General features: G+C 37.1%; 2 protein-coding genes across 2 annotated transcripts; one reads left to right on the top strand and one right to left on the bottom strand.

The window, feature by feature from the left end:
• Positions 1-788: 788 nt before the first annotated feature.
• LOC103326608 (small ribosomal subunit protein uS8my-like) lies at positions 789-2,662 on the top strand. The gene is made up of 4 exons (XM_008228853.2): positions 789-931; positions 1,096-1,277; positions 2,084-2,244; positions 2,369-2,662. Exons 2-4 carry the CDS (start codon positions 1,148-1,150, stop codon positions 2,465-2,467), a joined length of 390 nt encoding a protein of 129 aa, XP_008227075.1. The 5' UTR covers positions 789-931; positions 1,096-1,147; the 3' UTR covers positions 2,468-2,662.
• Positions 2,663-9,400: 6,738 nt separating this feature from the next.
• LOC103326610 (Kinesin motor family protein) lies at positions 9,401-15,724 on the bottom strand. The gene is made up of 19 exons (XM_089048749.1): positions 15,617-15,724; positions 15,224-15,286; positions 15,005-15,142; positions 14,892-14,907; positions 14,729-14,784; positions 14,319-14,402; positions 14,099-14,224; positions 13,940-13,999; positions 13,797-13,850; positions 13,593-13,685; positions 13,383-13,478; positions 13,128-13,276; positions 12,687-12,836; positions 12,383-12,512; positions 11,304-12,293; positions 11,133-11,219; positions 10,943-11,032; positions 10,042-10,833; positions 9,401-9,911 (listed from the first exon to the last, which is right to left on the bottom strand). The coding sequence occupies exons 1-19, from the start codon at positions 15,722-15,724 to the stop codon at positions 9,672-9,674; spliced, it is 3,522 nt and encodes a 1,173-aa protein (XP_088904875.1). The 3' UTR covers positions 9,401-9,671.
• Positions 15,725-19,956: the final 4,232 nt, after the last annotated feature.

Below are 19,956 nucleotides of genomic sequence, written 5' to 3'. Positions count from 1 at the left end.
AACCCAAGACCTTTTCTTAGAGAGCAATTACTCCAAACCACTACACTAATAAGTCATTTATCTTTCTTTTTCTTTTTTGTTTTGGGGTAAGAGTTGTGCCCAAATTGAAAATAACTTTCTGTTTTATCCTAGCCAAGACAAAACCCTTGCACAATGTCAAATTTTCGTGCTCAAGCTAGATGATGAAAAATTATCATGTCCAGTTCTTCTTGGATAGATAGAGCTTTTGGTTTCCATGTTGCCAAAGAGTTGAACAATGGGTGATTAGTTGCCTAGTGAATGAGCATTTCTAAAATTCAACATTATGTCTTGACGATGACTCATAACCTCCACGCTCTTTAGCACGAGATTTTTGAGTTTGGTAGGTAGGGCTTTACCAATCTTTTTACTATATAATCTATTTCAACAATTATAACTTGACCTTCTAATAAGTCATCAAATTTAAATTCGATAATTTATATTTGACATTTCCTTTGTAGATACTTTTAAATCATTATTTACAAGAATAAAAGAAGACTTCGAGAAATAAAGACAAAAAGGAAGGGCGATGGTGGTCACAAATGGAGAGGAGGTCATTGGTGGTTCGCCACGAGGTGGCGGTCAGCGGCAACAAGAGGAGGGGTATTGTTGTCATTAAAAAAAATTAAATCATGGGTCTCACCGTCTCCAAATACAACCCTCAAAAAGGTTCAACACTCTTCATTAGCCCATTACCACCTCAGCCCTGGAAGCCCACCAGACCCAAGTGAAATATGTGTGTGTGAACCAAGCAGCCTTAAGGCCTTCCTTTGCCCCCTCTTCTCTTCTTCATTTCTTTCTCCCATCTTAAAGACTCCGACAGCCTCACTTGCTCCTACAGTCGCACACTACCCTGTTCGGCAGCGCCACCCAATCTTCCGGCCTTGTTTTTGGCTCTGGAAAGGCCAAAAAGGTAACTTTCTTTTCTTTCTATCATGTCTGAGTTTCCCCTTTCCAGATTTTCCCATTGATAGTCTCGTCTCTACATTCTTGTAAGCCTATAAGGATCTGGTTGTGTAACCTTGTGTTTTATTTTTTTATTAAATTGGTCACAAACATAACATTTTTTCTTAACAGAGCCTTCTGTTTGGTCCGTGGGATTTGAGGGTTAGATTTTTCAAAGAGAAGGATGGGGAGAATGATACTGAATAATGCATTGCGAACAATAGTGAATGCAGAGAGAAGGGGGAAAGCTACAGTGGAGTTGCAACCTATCTCTACAGTCATGTCATCTTTCCTCAAAATCATGAAAAATCGAGGTAAATCCATACTCCTCGTTAGATGGATTTTGTTAATTAATAATAAATCAACCTTTTTTTTATGCATTACTATTTATTTTAAGAATCTGGGTTGCTTTAAAATTTATATCTGTGGGAGGGTTTTGAAAGCAGTAAACTTGTAGTGATTAAGGATCTCTAGGACTTAGTTGGTATGAGCTCCAGGAATTATTCTTTAGTGCACATATAATGTTTTATATTTTATATTTCTAAACTTAATCGCGATGTCAAATGCCGTCATTTACATTAGTTTTGTTGGTGTCATGGATTTCAATGTCAATTTGTGATCCATTTGTGAATTGCAGATAAGGGACATTCTCCAATATGTATTTAAGTTTAGGATTGGTTACATTCTTCTAATCTCGGCTGTTGGATTGCTTCTAAGAGCCTACAAGTACATTTAATGAATGCAATTCAACGGCCAAGATTAGAAGTATATAACCAATCCTTAACATAAAATAATTATTGGAGAATCTCCCCACTGATAATACTATCTTGATTCTGATGTGAGGCATAATGAGGAATGCTTGGATGAGATAGTTCAAGGTTATAGTGGATTAAATAAATTTGTGCTGTGTGATGGTTGTAGAACTGGGTATTAGAAAATTTACATTACAGGCAACTTGTAAATGATGATGGGTTGTTTGAATTGGGGTATATGATATTCTTTAATTGGTACACAGCACTGCATTCTTGCATGTTTTTTTTTTTTAAATCTATATTATGTCCAAATTCATTTTCTAATTTGTTGCGTGTTGTAATGCTTGCGCTTGGCACATTTTCTTTAGGTTATATCAAGGATTTTCAAGTTTTTGATCCACATAGAGTGGGGAAGATAACAGTTCAACTACAAGGCAGGGTTAATGATTGTAGAGCTCTTACTTACAGACAGGATGTCAAGGCAAAGGATATTGAAGAGTACAAAATGCAAAAGCTTCCAACCCGCCAGGTTTGTTAACCTCCTGATGTCGAAAGATATGTCAAAATTACTTGATTCATATTTGTCCATTTTATTATTTCTGGGAAGATCTGTGTGAATTTTTTTTAAATGGTCTTTCTCTCGCTTCATGCAGTGGGGTTATGTTGTGATTACTACTCCCGAAGGGGTGCTGGATCACGAAGAGGCTGTTAAACGTAATGTGGGGGGCCAGGTTCTTGGCTATTTTCATTAACATCTTGTGGATGGGAAGAGAGAATTGTTCTCCTATATGATGACATCCTGACTTCACCAATGAGAATTTGTTGTTTTGTTTACCACAAAATCAACTTATGTGAATCGTGTGTCAACTTATGATTTAGATAAATGGTAGAACAGTAGGATTACTCCTCTTGAAAACAGATAATAACACTTTATCTATTTCACTTCACATCTCCCCCACGCTCTCTGATCACTTATCCTTGATCCGATGTATCGATGATCGGAATTCGACTCGGAGTGTGGGATGAGTGATCATTTTTTTTGTGCGTACAATCTTTTCAATATCCTCGATCACCCAGGTCTGCTAAGTCGATGAGAGATATGCAAGAAGAGCCACCTGCATAGGGGGTGATGGAAAGGTATTTCTATTACCAGCATCCAAGCCCAAAAGCCACCTACATTGGACCAATCGCTGCCGGTATTGGCCCAATAGGTGGCGTCACTAGCCTTAGACAATCATTTACATTAATATTTCACTACTACGATCTGAAAAAAAACATAAATCAATATATATGGTCAAGATCTTTTGTCAATTGTGTTTTAAAGACAGAGTTCGAGTTAGGTTTTTATTGTTCCATGTGCCATGAACCAATAAAAGTTGGATTAAGGGAGGGGGTTTTTGTAGGGGTGTGAAATTTTTTAAGTATAATGTAACACTGTCACGTGGTGTTATCAATTCACCTATATTATAACACGTCATATTTATACTCTCAACAATATAAACTTAGCTCATCCTATGTTGTGAAACATAGATTAATAATGCTACGATGATAGTGATTTTAAAACCATTTACTTGTTTTTAACACATGATATAGAAGGTATCAAATTGGCATCCAAATGAAATCAATATGATTTGTGGATGCCATCCTTTTCATGTGATACCAGAACATATATCTATATAAACATTGACTTTTTCTTTCTCATCTTATAGATTGTCTTAGAAGATCCAAAGACAAACTATTTCTCCTCGCATGTACACTTGAAAATCTAGTCAATTACACGTTGCCTTAGTGCTTGACAAACTTTCTTTTTAGCTTCAAGGATTCAATACTCTTTTTATAAAGGGATGACAGGTCGAAAGTTTTCACTCAAATGTTTCTGTCACTTTTTTATTCAACTTTTGAAGTGTCTTTGCAAATTTAAATGCAGTCTATGTGTCAACCATCCTTGGTTGTTAAAAGAAAATGTTTCGTTTAGAAGTTTTTCATGTCCTTATATGCCATAAGACGTTGAAATTTTGCGATATTGGAAGAAATTAACAAGTAATTGGCACCAAACCCCAAAATTCAAAATTTATGTTTATCATTGTTTTCTATGGATGGTTGACATCAATAAGCACCAAAGGGGCACAAAATGAAACGACCATGAACATCAGTAAGGACAAAAGGAGCACCAATTGAAGGTGTTCACCAAAACAAGGACCCGAATAATTGTTTTCTATAATTACATATTTATATAACAATTGATTGTTGTACACCTTGGAACATAAATTATGGAGACATGGAAGTAAAATTAAAATATGTAGAGTTTGCACGGCTCTATAATGTATTGTTAACTATAGTTAGTATGTTTAACTATGATTAGCAAGTCAGTAAGTTTGTTACAAGTCTAGTACTTAGCACGTGTATTAGTTAGACAGCTAAGCTATGTGGTTAGTCTGTTATGTCCCTCTGGTTTACATAAGAGTGAGCTATGCTTTGTAAGAGTTAGTTCATTGAAATCGAAAACTCAGAAATTCTCTAGTCTTCTCCATTTATCTTTCTCTGATATTTCTGAAATTCTTCTCCTCTTTCTTTTCTGTCATCATGGTATCAAGAGCCAGCATCGCTCACGCTCTTTCTTGATCCTCTTGCTTCCGCTCTTCAATTCTTCCCTTCGTCAAATTCTGCTTCAATTCTTTCATTTGTTCTTCCATTCTTCAATTCTTCAGTTTGTTCTTCAACTCTTCAATTCGTTCTTTCTTTCTTCAAAACTTTTCAATTTGTTCTTCGACTCTTCAATTCGTTGTTTCATTCTTCAAATCTTCATTTCGTTCTACGATTAGGGATTTCTTGAATTTAGGGATTTGCTGTACTTCAGGATTCACTACTTCTCATGGTGTCGTCTTCATCAATTAAGGTTGAAGGTCTCTTGGGTATGGTTACTATTCGTCTTGGTGATGAAAACTTTCTTAAGTGGAGTTTTCATATTGAATCGCTGCTCCAAGGCTATGATCTCTTTGGCCATTTTGATGGCTCGCTTGTTCCTCCCCCAAATTTGTAATTTTTGATAAGATAGGCGTTACTTCAAAGGTCACGGCTGCTTATAGGGATTGGTTGCGTACTGATAAGTCTCTCTTGAGTTTTCTGATTGCCATTCTCTTTGATGAGGCATTAGAATATGTCATTGGCAGCAAGACCACTCGTGAGGCATGGCTTTAACTTTCTGACTGATATGCTACTGTATCACGAGCTCGGATTAATCATCTCAAAACTGAGCTGCAAACTGCTAAGAAAGGTGCCGACTCTATTGAGTGGTTTCTTTTTGGCTTAAACACATTCATGATAAGTTGGCCTCTGCTGGGGTGCCAATTTCGGATGATGATTTTATGATCACTGTATTAAATGGGTTGCCTTCGGAGTATGACATGATCAAGACAGTTCTCATTGCTCGTGACTCGTTGATCTCCCTGAAAGATTTTCGTGCTTAATTGCTTGCTGTGGAACAGATGCAGAACCTCGAATTCACACTCATCATGCTCTGTATATGTCTTCTACCTCTTCTCATGGTTAGGCGTTGCAGCATTCTGGTTCTTCTTTGGTATGGGTTTACTTCCCACTCCTTCTATTGCCTACATGGGTTCTCATGATGCTTCTGGTTTTCATATAGAGTCTCTGGTTCTCAATCTTTCTTTGGCAATGGTCGTGGTTTTTCTTCTGGTAATGGTAGAGGTTTTGCCTCTAGGCGTGGTCGGTTTTCACAAACTGGGTATCCAAGTTCCAATTTTCATGGCGGGTTTTCTGGTGCTCAAGCAAGATTTGGGGACTCTTCTTCTAAATTTTCTGTTGTTCCAGAATGCCAGATTTGTGGCAAACGTAGCCATACTGTCGTGAATTAATAACATAGTCATGGTGATGACAGTTCTAAGATTTATGAGTCAATTATTGCTTGCCAAATTTGTGGTAAAAAAGGTCATGGTGCTTTGGATTGCTTCCATCGCTCGAATTATGTATATCAAGGTCAAGCTCCTCCATCCATTATCTCTGCTATGGTAGCTCACAGTTCTTATATGCCTACACATGCTTATGCTCCAATGACAACTCCTTCGAGACAAGAGATGGCAGATCATGTTTGGATTACAGATAGTGGAGCTTCCCATCATATGGTTGCTGATGTCTCTACTCTGCACGATGTTACCCCCTGTGATTCCAGATCAAGTGGTGTGGGGAATGGTGAAGGTCTGAATATAACAAATATTGGCACTACTGCTTTGTCTTGTGCTTCTACTTCTCTTAAAATGCCTTATGTTTTTCATGTTCCCAAGCTCTCTGCAAATCTTTTATCTGTGAACCAGTTATGCAAAGATAATCATTGTATCATAAGCTTTGATTATGCTGGTTTTTGTATACAGGACAAGACAACAAAGGCAATTCTTCTAAAGTGCTCTAGCCATAATGGCTTATATCCCATTCCTTGTAAATTTCCATCTGCCTGGTTCTCGTTTTCCAGTCCAACAGCTTATCTTGGTCAGCGTGTGAGTTCTACTACATAGCATCAGCGATTGGGTCATCCAACAAATGAGGTGGTGAAGCTTATGCTTAAAGATTCCAACATAGTTGTTTCAAAAGATGCACAGTTTGATTTGTGTCATTCATGTCTTCAAGGAAAGATGCACAAGCTGCCCTTTTCTCATGTTAGTCATATTCCTTTTTCTAAGATACACAGTGATGTCTGGGGGCCTTCTCATTTTAAGTCCATTCATGGCTTCGATATTTTGTACTCTTCTTAGATGAGTGTACTAGCTTTGTATGGATATATCCCCTTTTTAATAAATCTGAGGTGTTCTCCAAGTTTCTAAAATTCTTTGCTTTGGTTCAGACTCAATTTAATGCTAAAATTCAGCATTTTCAAAGTGATGATGGTGGCGAGTATATTAGCAAAACATTTACTGACTTCCTTGCCAGTCATGGTATTTTGCATCAGATTACATGTCCATACACCCCACAGCAGAATGGTATGGTTGAGAGGAAAAACAAACATGTTGTAGAGACTACTCTGACTCTTTTGACTGCTGCTAATATGCCTAGACAGTTTTGGTATCATTCTCTTGCACATGCAGTCTACTTAATAAATAGAATGCCAAGTCAGTCCTTAAAGCATCAAGCTCCTTATTTTCGATTGTATGGCAAGCAACCAGAGTTACAGTCTTTAAGAATATTTGGCACTACTGTATATCCATATCTCAGACCTTATAATGTGCATAAGTTTCAACCTCGAACCACTCAATGTGTATTTTTGGGTTATTCTTCAGGGTATAAAGGTGTTTTGTGTTATGATATCGCCAATGACAAATTTGTCATCTCCAGACATGTGATTCATGATGAATCTGTTTGGCCTTTCAAGTCATTACTGCTTAGTTCAACGATTGTTGTTTCTGAATCTCAGGTAGCAATGCCACCTATTATTTTTCCTTTTCCTTTGCCTTTGCAAGAAGTTACACCTTAGGCTACCATAGTCACACCAACAGCTCCTTCAACATCATCTTCTATTTCTACATCTCCTGTTACACAACTATTAGGTGGTTCAGAATCAGTTCTTGTTCCAGAGGTGCATCATCCTCTTTTAGGTGATCATCACCTGCAGTTTTACCTCGTCTTGAGCATTCATCTTCGGGTACTTCCTCATCTGCTTCTTTACCTATTAGTCCTATTAATACTCATCCCATGCATACTAGACTTAGGGATGGCATAGTACAAAAGAAACAGTTTCCTGACTATGTAGGGTATTATACATGTTTGAATGCTCATATTGAATTAGATGAACTGCAAGCTATAAGGTAGCCTCGTTTTCTCCACAATGGAAACATGCCATGCAAGAAGAGATTGATGCCTTGCATATGCAAGGTACTTGGACTTTGGTTCCAAATCCTTGAAATAAAAACATTGTTGGTAGTAAGTGGATTTACAAGATAAAGAGAAATTCTGATGGTTTCATAGCTAGGCATAAAGCTCGGTTGGTAGCTCAGGGATTCAGTCAAGAGCAAGGCTTGGATTTTATTGAAACTTTTAGTCCTATACTGCGTCACACCACTGTCAAGTTAATACTGAGTCTAGCTGCAATGAATAAATGGCAGTTAAGACAACTTGATGTTAAGAACGCCTTTTTACATGGCGAATTGGAAGAAGAAGTGTTTATGAAACAGCCACAAGGGTTTGCAGATCCAAATTCACCTGATTTTGTATGTAAGCTTAAGAAAGCATTGTATGGTTTGAAGCAAGCTCCAAGGGCTTGGAATGCCAAATTCACCGGATACTTACCAGCTATAGGTTTTCAAGATTCACAGTCTGATCCTAGTCTTTTTGTCAGATATTTAGACTCAGAGGTTGTGATTCTCTTACTCTACGTTGATGATATTATTCTCACAGGTTCTAATGAGAAGATGGTTCAGCTTGTGATTGATGAGTTAAGTTCTGTATGTGAAATGAAGGACTTGGGTAAGCTTAACTTCTTTCTCGGCTTGCAAGTATCCTATGCCTCCAATGGTGATATTTTTGTTAATCAGTCCAAATATGCTAAAGAGTTGCTCCACAAAGCTGGGATGCACTCTTGTCGATCCTGCTCAACTCCATGTAAACCACATACACAGTGTTAAAAGATTCTGGTGAAGTGTTAACTGATCCAACATTGTTTAGGAGCATTGTAGGGGCTCTTCAATATTTGACTTTTACAAGACCAGACCTTGCTTACTCTGTCAACTCTGTGTGTCAATACATGAATCAACCTACTGATCTGCATTGGTATTTGGTGAAAAGGATTCTCATATATGTGCAAGGTACTTTAGAATATGGCCTGAGTTTTATAGCTGGTGATATGCATCTCTCTGCATATAGTGATCTTGATTGGGCAGGAGACATCAACACTCGCGAGTCTACAACAGGTTTTGTGATATTTTGGGCTGCAATCCTATATCATGGCGATCAAAGAAACAAGGCTCTGTTTCAAGAAGTTCTCTGAGGCGATGCAGGGCTCTAGCCAATACTCTGCTGATTTGGCTTGGATTGACGGGTTTTAAAGATTTGAAGTCAGTATCGCGGATCCTCGATTGCATAATCTGTCAGCTTTGGCTCTTAAATCAAATCCAATATACCATTCCAGAATTAAACACTTGGACATTGATTTCCATTTTGTAAGGGAGCGAGTGCAGAAGAAGGATTTGCTGGTTCAGTATGTTTCAACAGATGAACAACTAGCTGATGTGTTTAAAAGGGTCTACATGGTCCTATCTTCTCACAGCATTGTGCTCATCTTAGGTTAAGAGAGTTACCTAAGTAGGGAAAATGTTAACTATGGTTAGTATGTTAACTATGATTAGCAAGTCAGTAAGTTTGTTACAAGTCTGGTACTTAGCACGTGTATTAGTTAGACAGCTAAGTTGTGGGGTTAGTCTGTTATGTCCCTCTGGTTTACATAAGAGTGGGCTATGCTTTGTAAGAGTTAGTTCATTGAAATCAAAAACTCAGAAATTCTCTAGTCTTCTCCATTTATCTTTCTCTAATATTTCTGAAATTCTTCTCCTCTTTCTTTTCTGTCATCATGTATAAGTCAATTTATGTTGTAATTATTATGATTTTACAAGAATTTATAGCAAGAAGTAAGAATAAATGTTTAACCATGACGAGTCTTCACAAAACCTTATATGAAAACATTATTTTCAGCAAGAATTAAGAATAGATAATATTAACACTTAACATCAAACACTGAAGCATGCTAGTAGAAATTGAAATTGAGAATGAATCCGCAATGATTCATGCAAAAGCATAGAGAAAAACAATTAACAGAATGAATTCATAATAGTGTTGTATAGCATGAACCCAAGTTGGGTCTCATTCAGATAAGTTGATAAATGATTCAAAGTTAGGTTGCAGTGCAAGTCTGCAGAAATTCCCTTAAGCCAGCTCTTCTGGTGCATTTTCAACCAGTCAGTAATGCTCTTGATATATCGCTCCGAATTCTGCTCTCCATGCCTGATCATCATCCAGGACTGTGTTTTGTGAATTGGCAGAATCCTCACGATATAGTGGTTTTAAAGCAGACTCTGGCAATTTACTCTCTGCCAGGTACTGCTTCGTGGTGATCATTTCCATCTTGTGCTTCCTTTTAAGCTTCTCAATTTGCTTCTTTAACTTGTCATTTTCTTGGTGCACACTCGTAAAATTCTCCTGTGTTTACGGGAAAAGAGAGGAAAAAACACAAATGAGACATAAACACTTGCATTATTATAATCTGATCCACTTATGAGTTATATCCAGAGTACCAAGATAGAGTTTTAAAGGGTAAAATATGAGTTACCTCTGCAACAGATGCTGCGTGTTCAGCTTCTCTAAGCCTAACAAGGAGTTCTCCAGCAGCATGAACAGCTTCTGCAGTATCTCTAAGTTGAATCTTGAGACTTTTGTTCTCCTTCTTCAAATGTTCCCTCTCCCTCTCTCTTTCCACTCTCAGTACAGAGAGCTCTGCTGCAAGGGATTTGGAAAAACGAGAACCACGACCTTTAGCTCCAGCCTTTGCCGCTGCCCTCTTCACTTCTGCTATTCCTTCCATGATTGCACGGTGCTTTCCCACCAAGTCATTGTATTTGTCTTGTAGTTCAACGTAGTGCTCAACCATTCGAGCATGCCCAAGCACTGATCTATGAAGCGCATCATCCAACTCTTCAGTGCACTGCTTCTCCATTCTCAATTCCATCTCCACCTTCTCTGCTCGCCGGCGGTTGGATTCAAGATCTACCCTCAAGTCATCAGTTAAGGAAATCCAATCGCTCTCCATTTCTGTCCATCTCTGTCTTTCCCTCTCTAGTTCTTCCTCAGTGTTATCTCCATATGTACCACTTTTTCGCAGTTGCATGGATCGTGACAATAAAGAGGATCTCAGTTTCTCAATAGATTTGTTGGGTGATGCATCAGTACGTGACTGCAATTTGCTCCTTAACATCTGAACCTCCTTAAGAAGTGCTTCCTTCTCATTTAGATCAAAATCTGCACCTCCATACCCAAGATCCAACTCATTCTGAATTTCCTTTATTTCACATTTCTCCTTTATAATCTCTGGTTGGAGAATATCAACAGAACTGCCCCTCAAAGGCTGCAAAAATCATCAGGAACATGTAAGAGAACTATAAAACATCCAACATTTAGGACGTTACCATTAAAACCTCCAAAAGTTTGAAAAAACATATACCGTTCCGACCTACCTTGTTTCCATCTTTGAACTCATCATATGGTATCATTTCTTTACCATTTTCTGCAGATGAATCAGATTTCCCACTTTTGTATTGCTCGACCTGAAACAATAAATCAGATTCTTAGAAATGTAATATCGAAATTATGGAGAAGACGTAATAATTCACTGAGTTTCTAACCCAAAGAAAAAACAAAAGTTACCAGTTGATTTAACTGCTCAATTTTAGCTGCTTGCTCCATGCAACGAATCTCAAGCTCCTCTTGCTTTGCAGCCTTTTCCATTGCATGCTGATTAAAAGAAAATAGAAATTAGGAAGGATTCCCATATCACAATTTATTCCTGAGTTTAATGTCCAGGTAAGCTTAACGCACCTCTGTCATTTGGTGAGAACTTCCTGCTTCATTAACTGCTACAGTCCATGTCTTCAAGCTATCCTGGGCATCATTGGTATCATCTTTAAACACTCTTCTTTTGCAAGATGCACAAAGTAAAGAGGCAGATGGTCCATCTATGGATGGCCTTGTTTCTGGTATTGCCTGAGCTGAAGAATTAGCTCTGTCAACTTCTGGCCTAGGTTTCAGTGTCAAGTGCTCAAAGGAGAACGAGACTGAGGATTTGCTAGGTGCAGAGTTCTGCTGGTGATGGTCAATGATCTGTAAGCCCCTCTGAAGGCTGGCAGCCAATGACTCAGTGGGGCCTGGAAATATCTTGCTTGACCGCAAAGAGGATTGAGTGTGTTCACTCTGATTAAGTGACTGTCTCAATACATCTGACTTTAACTTGGAATTGTCTGATACTTTGTTCTGACTGACTGAACAAATCGATGAAAAGGTGACACTTTTTCTTTGTGCATTTCTAAGCTTTGGAGACTCAGACAATGTTGGGTCTTGGAGGAATGGAGATTGACAGCATAAACTGATTGAAACACCACTTTTGATTGCTGGATTGATAGCCTTTGAGGTGGTAAGAACACTGTTATCTGCCAATTCAAAGTTGTCCTTACAAGGAAGAGGAAGCTCATCTTGAGATTCTTCCAGATCCATTTCCTTTTCGTCTGAACTATGAAAATCATCTTCACTGGCCAAGTCTGTATCACAACTTCCACCAAACTGAACAGAATCTCTACTGACAGAATAATCTCTTACATCAGAAGAATTCTGCAGAAGCTGCTGACGTAATTCTCTTACATCATCTTCATCCACATTTACCTCTTCATCAGAATCATTATCTATGTGGGGTAAAATCAAAGAGCGATTCAGGCTCACTCGTAATTGATTCAAGCTTTCACGTACATTTCGCCCTTGAAAATATCCATTATTACTCCCAAATGAGCCACTAGACTTTGCTCTTATAAGTTCTTCCTGCAAACACACATTTCATTAACATCAAATTCCTATTACCTTCAGCTTTCATGGCAGAATTCCAAGTAGAACTCCAAAGAACTTAGTACCTTCAACTGACGAATTTGATCAGTCAGACCATTGACATCATCTTCTGTTATTTCATTTATTACTGGCTCATTCCTAATATATTTCACTCGTTCTCCAAACCTTAGTGTTCTCAGTATCTCACCATCATTTCTGCATTTAAGAAGCACAAGCAATGTTTCAGAATACTATAAAACCTATCAAGCACACTTCCTACAAAAATGACAACACAATGGCCACATGTATTGACATAAATGTATCTGGGCATATCAGTAGTAAATCAAACTTTATATTATAAAAAGAATTTAGTAGATTAGAGTCAAATACTTGTTATCTGGGGAGACAGCGCAGATGACCGTTAGTTTTGAATTGCCACCAATTGATTCTTGCAGTAAATGAGTTAAGCAAGAAGCCTTATATGGCACATCTTCAGATTTTCCAGACTGAGGCCCTTTTGCAAGAGTATTTACCAAAAGCCTGTGCCAAAATAACAACATTAATCACTACAGTTGCAGCACTGGCCAGAGGACAACTGATCAAAAAAGTTTGTTACACAAAGTTTTGTGCTATTTCCATAAATTATATTGTTGTGTGACTCTAACTTCGACAACAATTATTTGATGCTTAAGAATGTAAAAGTGATGATAGCAAGCTTTGTTTCTTACAATGTCATTAAGAATGCATTTCCTTGTACTGTATCAATCCTATTACCCTGTAAGTTGTCTACAATAAGGCATCTGATGGAATATAAAGGTTATGGAATCATACCCAAGCCGTGACAAGGACTTCTTTACATATTTGTCTTCCCTTGCACATTGTCTACCTGAGTCATCAACTTTATTTCTATCTAGGCCAGCAAGATCAATAAAGCTCATTCTGCTTGTTTTTGAACTACCAAAACACTTGGATGAGGTCTCCTGCAGAATAAAGCAATTAAGCCCTGTTAAGTGATAGACACAAAACATAATCATTCACGAAACAATAAAGGTTTTGAACTGTAACGAGTTCCATATGCAATGATACCTTACACCATGACTCGATGATGAAAGTACAAACAATATGGGACCTAGAGCTCTTAGAGTTCATGCTAGTTGCCCCAACTTTTCTACTTGAAAGCCCCTGTTCCATGAACAGAATAGTTGATGAGTACAAAGGAAAAATCCAGAACAAAAAAAAGAAAAAAAAAACAAGATAAGTTCTCAGTTAAAAAGAATGCACATATACAAATCCTACCTTAATCAGAATTTGTGTCACATCCTCATAGCTAGTCACATACTCCTCAGTCAGGTTCTCAACATACACTCCATTTTTGGGATCATCCTTGATCTACAACAGTTTAAAGCAAAGCCCATATGTATCTTAGGCATATACTAAAGAACCAAAAAAGGAACAAAAAAACATCAGTGAAAGAACTATAACAGTATAGAAGATCTCTACCTCAAGGTTCCTCAGGGTTGGATCAAGTAAATCTCCTATTTGTTCGTTGTATATCTGTGATAAAGACAATATTAACAAAACACATTGTCAGAATCCTACCCTATGTGTTTCAAAAAGAATTTAGAATAGTAAAATAAGTATACCTCAAGAAAAGAACAACGGAACTGGTAATTTAACTGTTTCCCTTCGGAGTTCTCTTGCTCCTACAGGTAATAGTCCCAAACAAACATTCATGAACCATGTCAGTACACGCCTACTTTCCTTTTTTCCATTAAAAGAAAAATAGAAACCAAAAAACATACCTTCTGAATCTCACGGAACAGCATTTCAAAGATGCGAGGAACAATGCCCTGGCAACTACCAGGACGGGAATCCTCAACCATGGCACTTGGCGGACCCCATAGCGTGTATGTCTTACCGCTTCCGCTCTAAAGAGAATTCAATGAAAAATATTCACAAAGCAAATACAAAATTGGCCTACAGAAATGAATGTACCTTTCATCTATGGATATGAATGAATACCTGTCCATATGACAAGACTGAAGTATTATAACCTGCTAAGGCATTTTTAACCAACGGCACACCAACCCTCTGAAAAACATCTTCCTGGTAGAAACCAAACAGCACTCATGAATCAAAATGCACTTGCCCTTAGATTTAGAAGCAGAGAAGATTATCAAATGTCCAATTCCTCACACTCTTCATATTTTTCAAGTTTCACCAAGGAACCTACTTAGTCTGTATAGTTTATACTAAATAACATCTAAAAGTTAGCAATTTTCACTTTTTTTCTGTTCTTTCTTTCAGTTTCCATGCAACCAAACAAAACATTAATCTACACAGAGTTTAAAAATGGATTTTCATACTGTTTGTACCAAAATTTTCGATTCAGGGGTTAACACATACAATTGTAGACTAATTGAGAACCATACCTGACCGGATTTTGAATCAAAAACCGAATCATATTTTTCAAGTTTCACCAAGGAACCTACTTAGTCTGTATAAAAGGCCTAGTTGTCTAGTTTCTACTAAATAACATCTAAAAGTTAGCAATTTTCACTTATTTTCTGTTCTTTCTTTCAGTTTCCATGCAACCAAACAAAACATTAATCTACACAGAGTTTAAAAATGGATTTTCATACTGTTTGTACCAAAATTGTCTATTCAGGGGTTAACACATACAATTGTAGAATAATTGAGAACCATACCTGACCGGATTTTGAATCAAAAACCGAATCAAATGAAAATGTACGGTCCCCAACGGATAATGTACGCGGAGAAACCTTCTTAACCGTCCGATCTCCCCAATTTTCACCATCTTTAGTAGGTCTAATTCTCGCCACAACCTATACAAATTTCGAAAACCCAAAGAAAATAAGAAATTAAAAATTAAAAAAGCAAAATTATAAGTTCAAAAGTTCAAATACCTTCACTGATGGGTCCGGAGGTGGCAGGACTCCACCGTCACCGTCGGATGGATCAGTCTCACTCTGAAGATCAAAAATTCCGAAAGTAAATTTCTAATTCATAATTATTATCCACATTACAAAAATCGAAATACTAAGTTAAGGCTATATTGGACAAGAAATATCAACAAAATTCAAAAATACCTTCAGCGGTGGGTCGAGAGTAGCGGGGTTGTTTCTGGCCGTCCGATGGGGCGACCTCAGTGATCCGAGATTTGGATAAATCGGAAAGCACTGGCTTGGTTTCCGAAGCAGAGTCGTCGTCTACGTACTTGGTCTGGACGTTATGATCGAGGGGAGGGATATTTTCGGCATTAGAGGAAGGGTTTCGAGGCTGAAAATGGTTTTGCTGGCCTTTGTGGAAATGGATCTGGGAAGGAGGTTTCGAAGCGATGACGTGGAAATGTTCCCTAAGAACCGAGACTCGCTTGTGCTTGCTGGGTTGCTGCTCTTGGTCCTCATTGTTCTGAGATCGATGAATCAAGCGAGCAGAGAGAGAGAGAGAGAGAGAGAGAGAGAAAGCGCTGTAAAGAATTTGAATTTGAAAATGTTTGAAGGAGAGAGGGAAGAGAGTTGCTACTTTATGCGGAGAAGGAGGATGATGACCGTTGAGAAAGAGAGAAATGATTTATATTTGATTAGGATTTTTTAAACTTCATGTGATTCAATTTGGATTAGTTCTGAACTGACTATCTTACCCCTCTGAGAGGTGATTTTAATTTTTGTTCCTTATTAACTAGCTCTTAACTTAATGTTAATTTTCTTTTCAATGCATTGACGTAACATTTGAATAGTTGCATGCACAAATATAAATTACTTAAAGTATTTCAATTCATATCATCAAGCTAACGGGTCTAATCCAATAGAAAAAAACATTGACTTGTAGACGGAAACCCCTCACCTCATGTAGTCATCTACTTGTATTTATGTTTGGTTTAGAAACACGAATTTGGATATGAAAAGCAACACCAAGAGGCAAGAGTCCCATTTGACCACCTCAGTCTAAGATTTTCAAATTAATTTTTAATTGTTTTGACATATCTACATTCGCAATTGAGTCACATTTTCATTTCAGTCTTCATTTCAGAAGCCAAGTATTATTCCACGAATTTATTTATTGATTGAGGGTTGCTATAATTACGAATATATTTTATGATGTGCCCATGTACATAAAATTACATTTGTACATTCATCTACACATAAGAAACTTTTAAACAAAGCTTAATTTAAAGGACAAATTAGTCAATATATCAGATAGTTCAAATAAGTAGCCGTTATGGCCGGTGGAGCAAAAGTTGGAGCTGATAATTAGTCAGACTCAGGCGCGCCCCTTAAAATGGTATATTACATGAAAAGCCCTAACTAACCAAAATTACGTGTCTGCCCAAAAATGGCAACTGCCCTTTCTCTAACCCAAAGAAAAAGTGAACAGGTTTGGGCTTCTTTAACAATGAAACATTTGGGCTTAGCTAGTGGGTAATTGTCATTTGAAGCGGCATGTGGGAATTAATAGGAAAAAACACTTCATATGTGGTGACGCTTATTTTTCCAGAAAATAGGAAATACATGTTTTGTAATGACCGGGAAGTAACTAGAAAAATGCATTTTATTTCCCGAACAAAGTGTATTTATAAGCAAATTCTGGCATTTGAGGACCGGTGAGACAAAACATTGTCGGATGCTATCCTTCGCTAGCAAGTCTTTGGCCCATCTCAATTGAAGAGTCTTCAGTCAGTAAGGCTTTCTTCAATCTTTTTTTTTTTTTTTTGGTCGAAGGAAATGATATTCCATTAACTTAGCAAATTACAAACAGGCCCAATACAACAAACAGAAAAAAAAAACAAAAGCACAATCAAACAAAATAAAAGCTCAACCATAATACACAGACTTGAGGCCCAACACAACAAAAAACCCTAAGACATACACAACCCTAAAATCACACCCAAGAACTAAGCAGCCGCCACTGCTGCCACCCGATCTGCCGTCGCTGCCAGTAGAGGAAGGTCCATAAGAACCGACAAAGGAGATCTGAAGAGCGTGGATTCGAGGAAGCGAGCCACCACCATGCATCAAGCTCTATGAGGAGTTAAACTCAAATTTTCTCCCTTCAAAAAGTAACTATTTGGTTTTTATCCGGACTCAAATCGTTTTTTCTTCCAACCCTTTGGACTCAAATTTTACGTATGTAACTTTATTAAATTGTTTAAGAATGCTTGAAGTTTAAATTTATTTTTATTTTTTTATGGATAACTTTTCTTCATTCAATCTTTTTAAATAACTTCATAATTATTTTTTTTGGGAACAATTTGACCTAAAAAAATTGAAATTCCACAAATATAATTTTATTCCAAAAGAAAACACACAACATAATTCTTAAAAAAAAAAAAAACACACACAATACTTCAAATTCACCATACATGAAATCCAATAGGAATAAATTAATAACCACCATCGTGGGGGCTTGGATAATAATCCCCTAAGTTGCTTTCAGGATTAACACAAATCGTTGACCCTGCACATGTTCTTGCATAATTTCATCTTATATGTTCGTCGCTCGAGTCCACTAATGCCCGGATTATTTTCTAGAAACTTTTTATATACACGCTTCCAAAATGTGTCGCTTGATTGGTGCCAATAGCCACATCATCACTAACACCCTCTGCACAATGCCTCATCTTCTTCGGTCCTCCAATTCACCCTTCTTTGAGATTTTGTGGACATCTTCAACAAGAATGAAAGGAGATTGATGAGATTGACAAATGAAAAATAAATTGAGAAATAGATAAAATATTTTTGGTAAATTATTTGAGAAATGGATGGGTATTTATAGAGTTTGGAGTGAGTTTTAGGGTTGGATCTGATCTAGATTAATTTAAAATATTATTTTGACCGTTGGATTTAAATTTCAGCCGTTGGATCTTTTTTTTAACGTTAAAATAACTTAGATTTAATCTAGATCGTTGATTTAAAGTTACTATTAGAATTTTATTTTATTTTTTTTAAAAAAAGGAAATTTGAATTGCAATGGTAACTTATGACATAATTTGGGTGCAATCCACACGCTTGTTGTTAGTAATTCAAGTCCTCTGACTTTTGTGCAACGTAGGATTAATTACCTTTTTTTTATTATTTTTTCCTGAGGTTTATATTGTATTTTCTTATTTTTTTTAAATTTATTTTGTGCTTCCAATTTTGCCCCTAAGATATAAATCAGGTAAGCTTAAAAACAGCAAAATCGCAAAAATCACGTTAAACAATCCTCAAACGACAATAACATAAACAATCTCAAAAATTATATCTTCCACTATCAATAATGTACCTACAGCACCTATCGTATAGGTAACCTCCTGTCGTATAAGTAATCGACGACACTGTACCTATATCACAGGTATATGCCAAATGGTTACATGTACCATAGGTACACACTTAAGAGGTTACTTGTCGGTTAGGTTCTATGTGAAGTACCATATCAAGTCACAAAGTGATAGTTCTTACCATTGACAGATTGTGGTAGAGAAACTAAAACATATGTATAGTTTCAGAGATTACCAATACAACAAGTTCTAGTTGAGGAAAACCCAGTTATGATATTTGTCTATTAGAGATTCATAAGCCAGCAAATAAAGTTGGATATAGTGAAGCAATAAACCCCTGCTACATTCAAATCCCAATTTATCTGCTCTGGTTGTAGCTATGGGATGTGGCCCGGACGTTGCTCGCACTTTGGCTACTAGCACCACCCAAAATCACAACAACACAAATTAGTGACAACACCACCATTAACATTAACTTCCCCATTTTCATCAGCTCTCTGTAATATATTTTGTGGGATGTGATGTTTATGTTTTGCAACATACCTATAGCATAGGTATAGTTTCAAAGATTACCTACACAATGGGTTCTAGTTGAGGAAAACCTAGTTATGATATTTGTCTATTAGAGATCTATAAGCCATAAATAAAGTTGGATATGCCAGAACAAATTTGCAGCAAAACCATTCACCAATGATTGAGGAAAACAACAACAAACAGACTCTTAGAAAGCATCAGGAACAAACCGTAACAGAAAAGTATGAACTTACGCTGAATAAGAGAATTTACCTGGGATGCAGGAACTTCAACTGACACCTCAACTTATGATAATCCAAAAAATTCGGGTTATTCCATATGTAATAGTGAATCATAAGTAGGAACCCAAAAATCTTCCTATTAAGGAACCAAAAAATCAGTAAAAATTGTCAAAGACGGAGCATGACTTTTGGGATTTCTGCAATGTGGGGGCAGCTAGATATGCTATTTGGATCTACCTCATTTACTTTCCGTTTGTATATAATGGCAAGAGTTGTAAAAACATTAAAATTGGTGGGCACACTATTTGCTTAGGTGGCTACACGACTGGGCTTTAGGACTAGAATTAATAGGTAACAATTATTGTCCTGCAATCAAACTGCATTGCTAAAATTGGACCCATATCTAAGAGCCCTTTTTTTATTTCGTGAAAATGTGAAAGGGAAAGGTGGGTTTGGTTGGTGATTTTGTACATTGACAATGTATGTAAAAAAAACCTCCCTCCCTTTTCTAACCGTGACAAAAAAATCTTATCGTAGAAAACTATAAACAACTAGTAAAAATCAAACCCCAAGCCATACTAGAATATGAGTAAGCACAAAACTGGAAAACATGTTTAAGGTGATG

This window comes from Prunus mume, linkage group LG3, assembly GCF_029339155.1.
Source record: "Prunus mume cultivar Tortuosa linkage group LG3, ASM2933915v1, whole genome shotgun sequence".
Lineage (NCBI taxonomy): Eukaryota > Viridiplantae > Streptophyta > Magnoliopsida > Rosales > Rosaceae > Prunus > Prunus mume.
The sequence above is the reverse complement of the archived record's forward strand: the minus strand, read 5'-3'. Positions and strand labels throughout refer to the sequence as shown.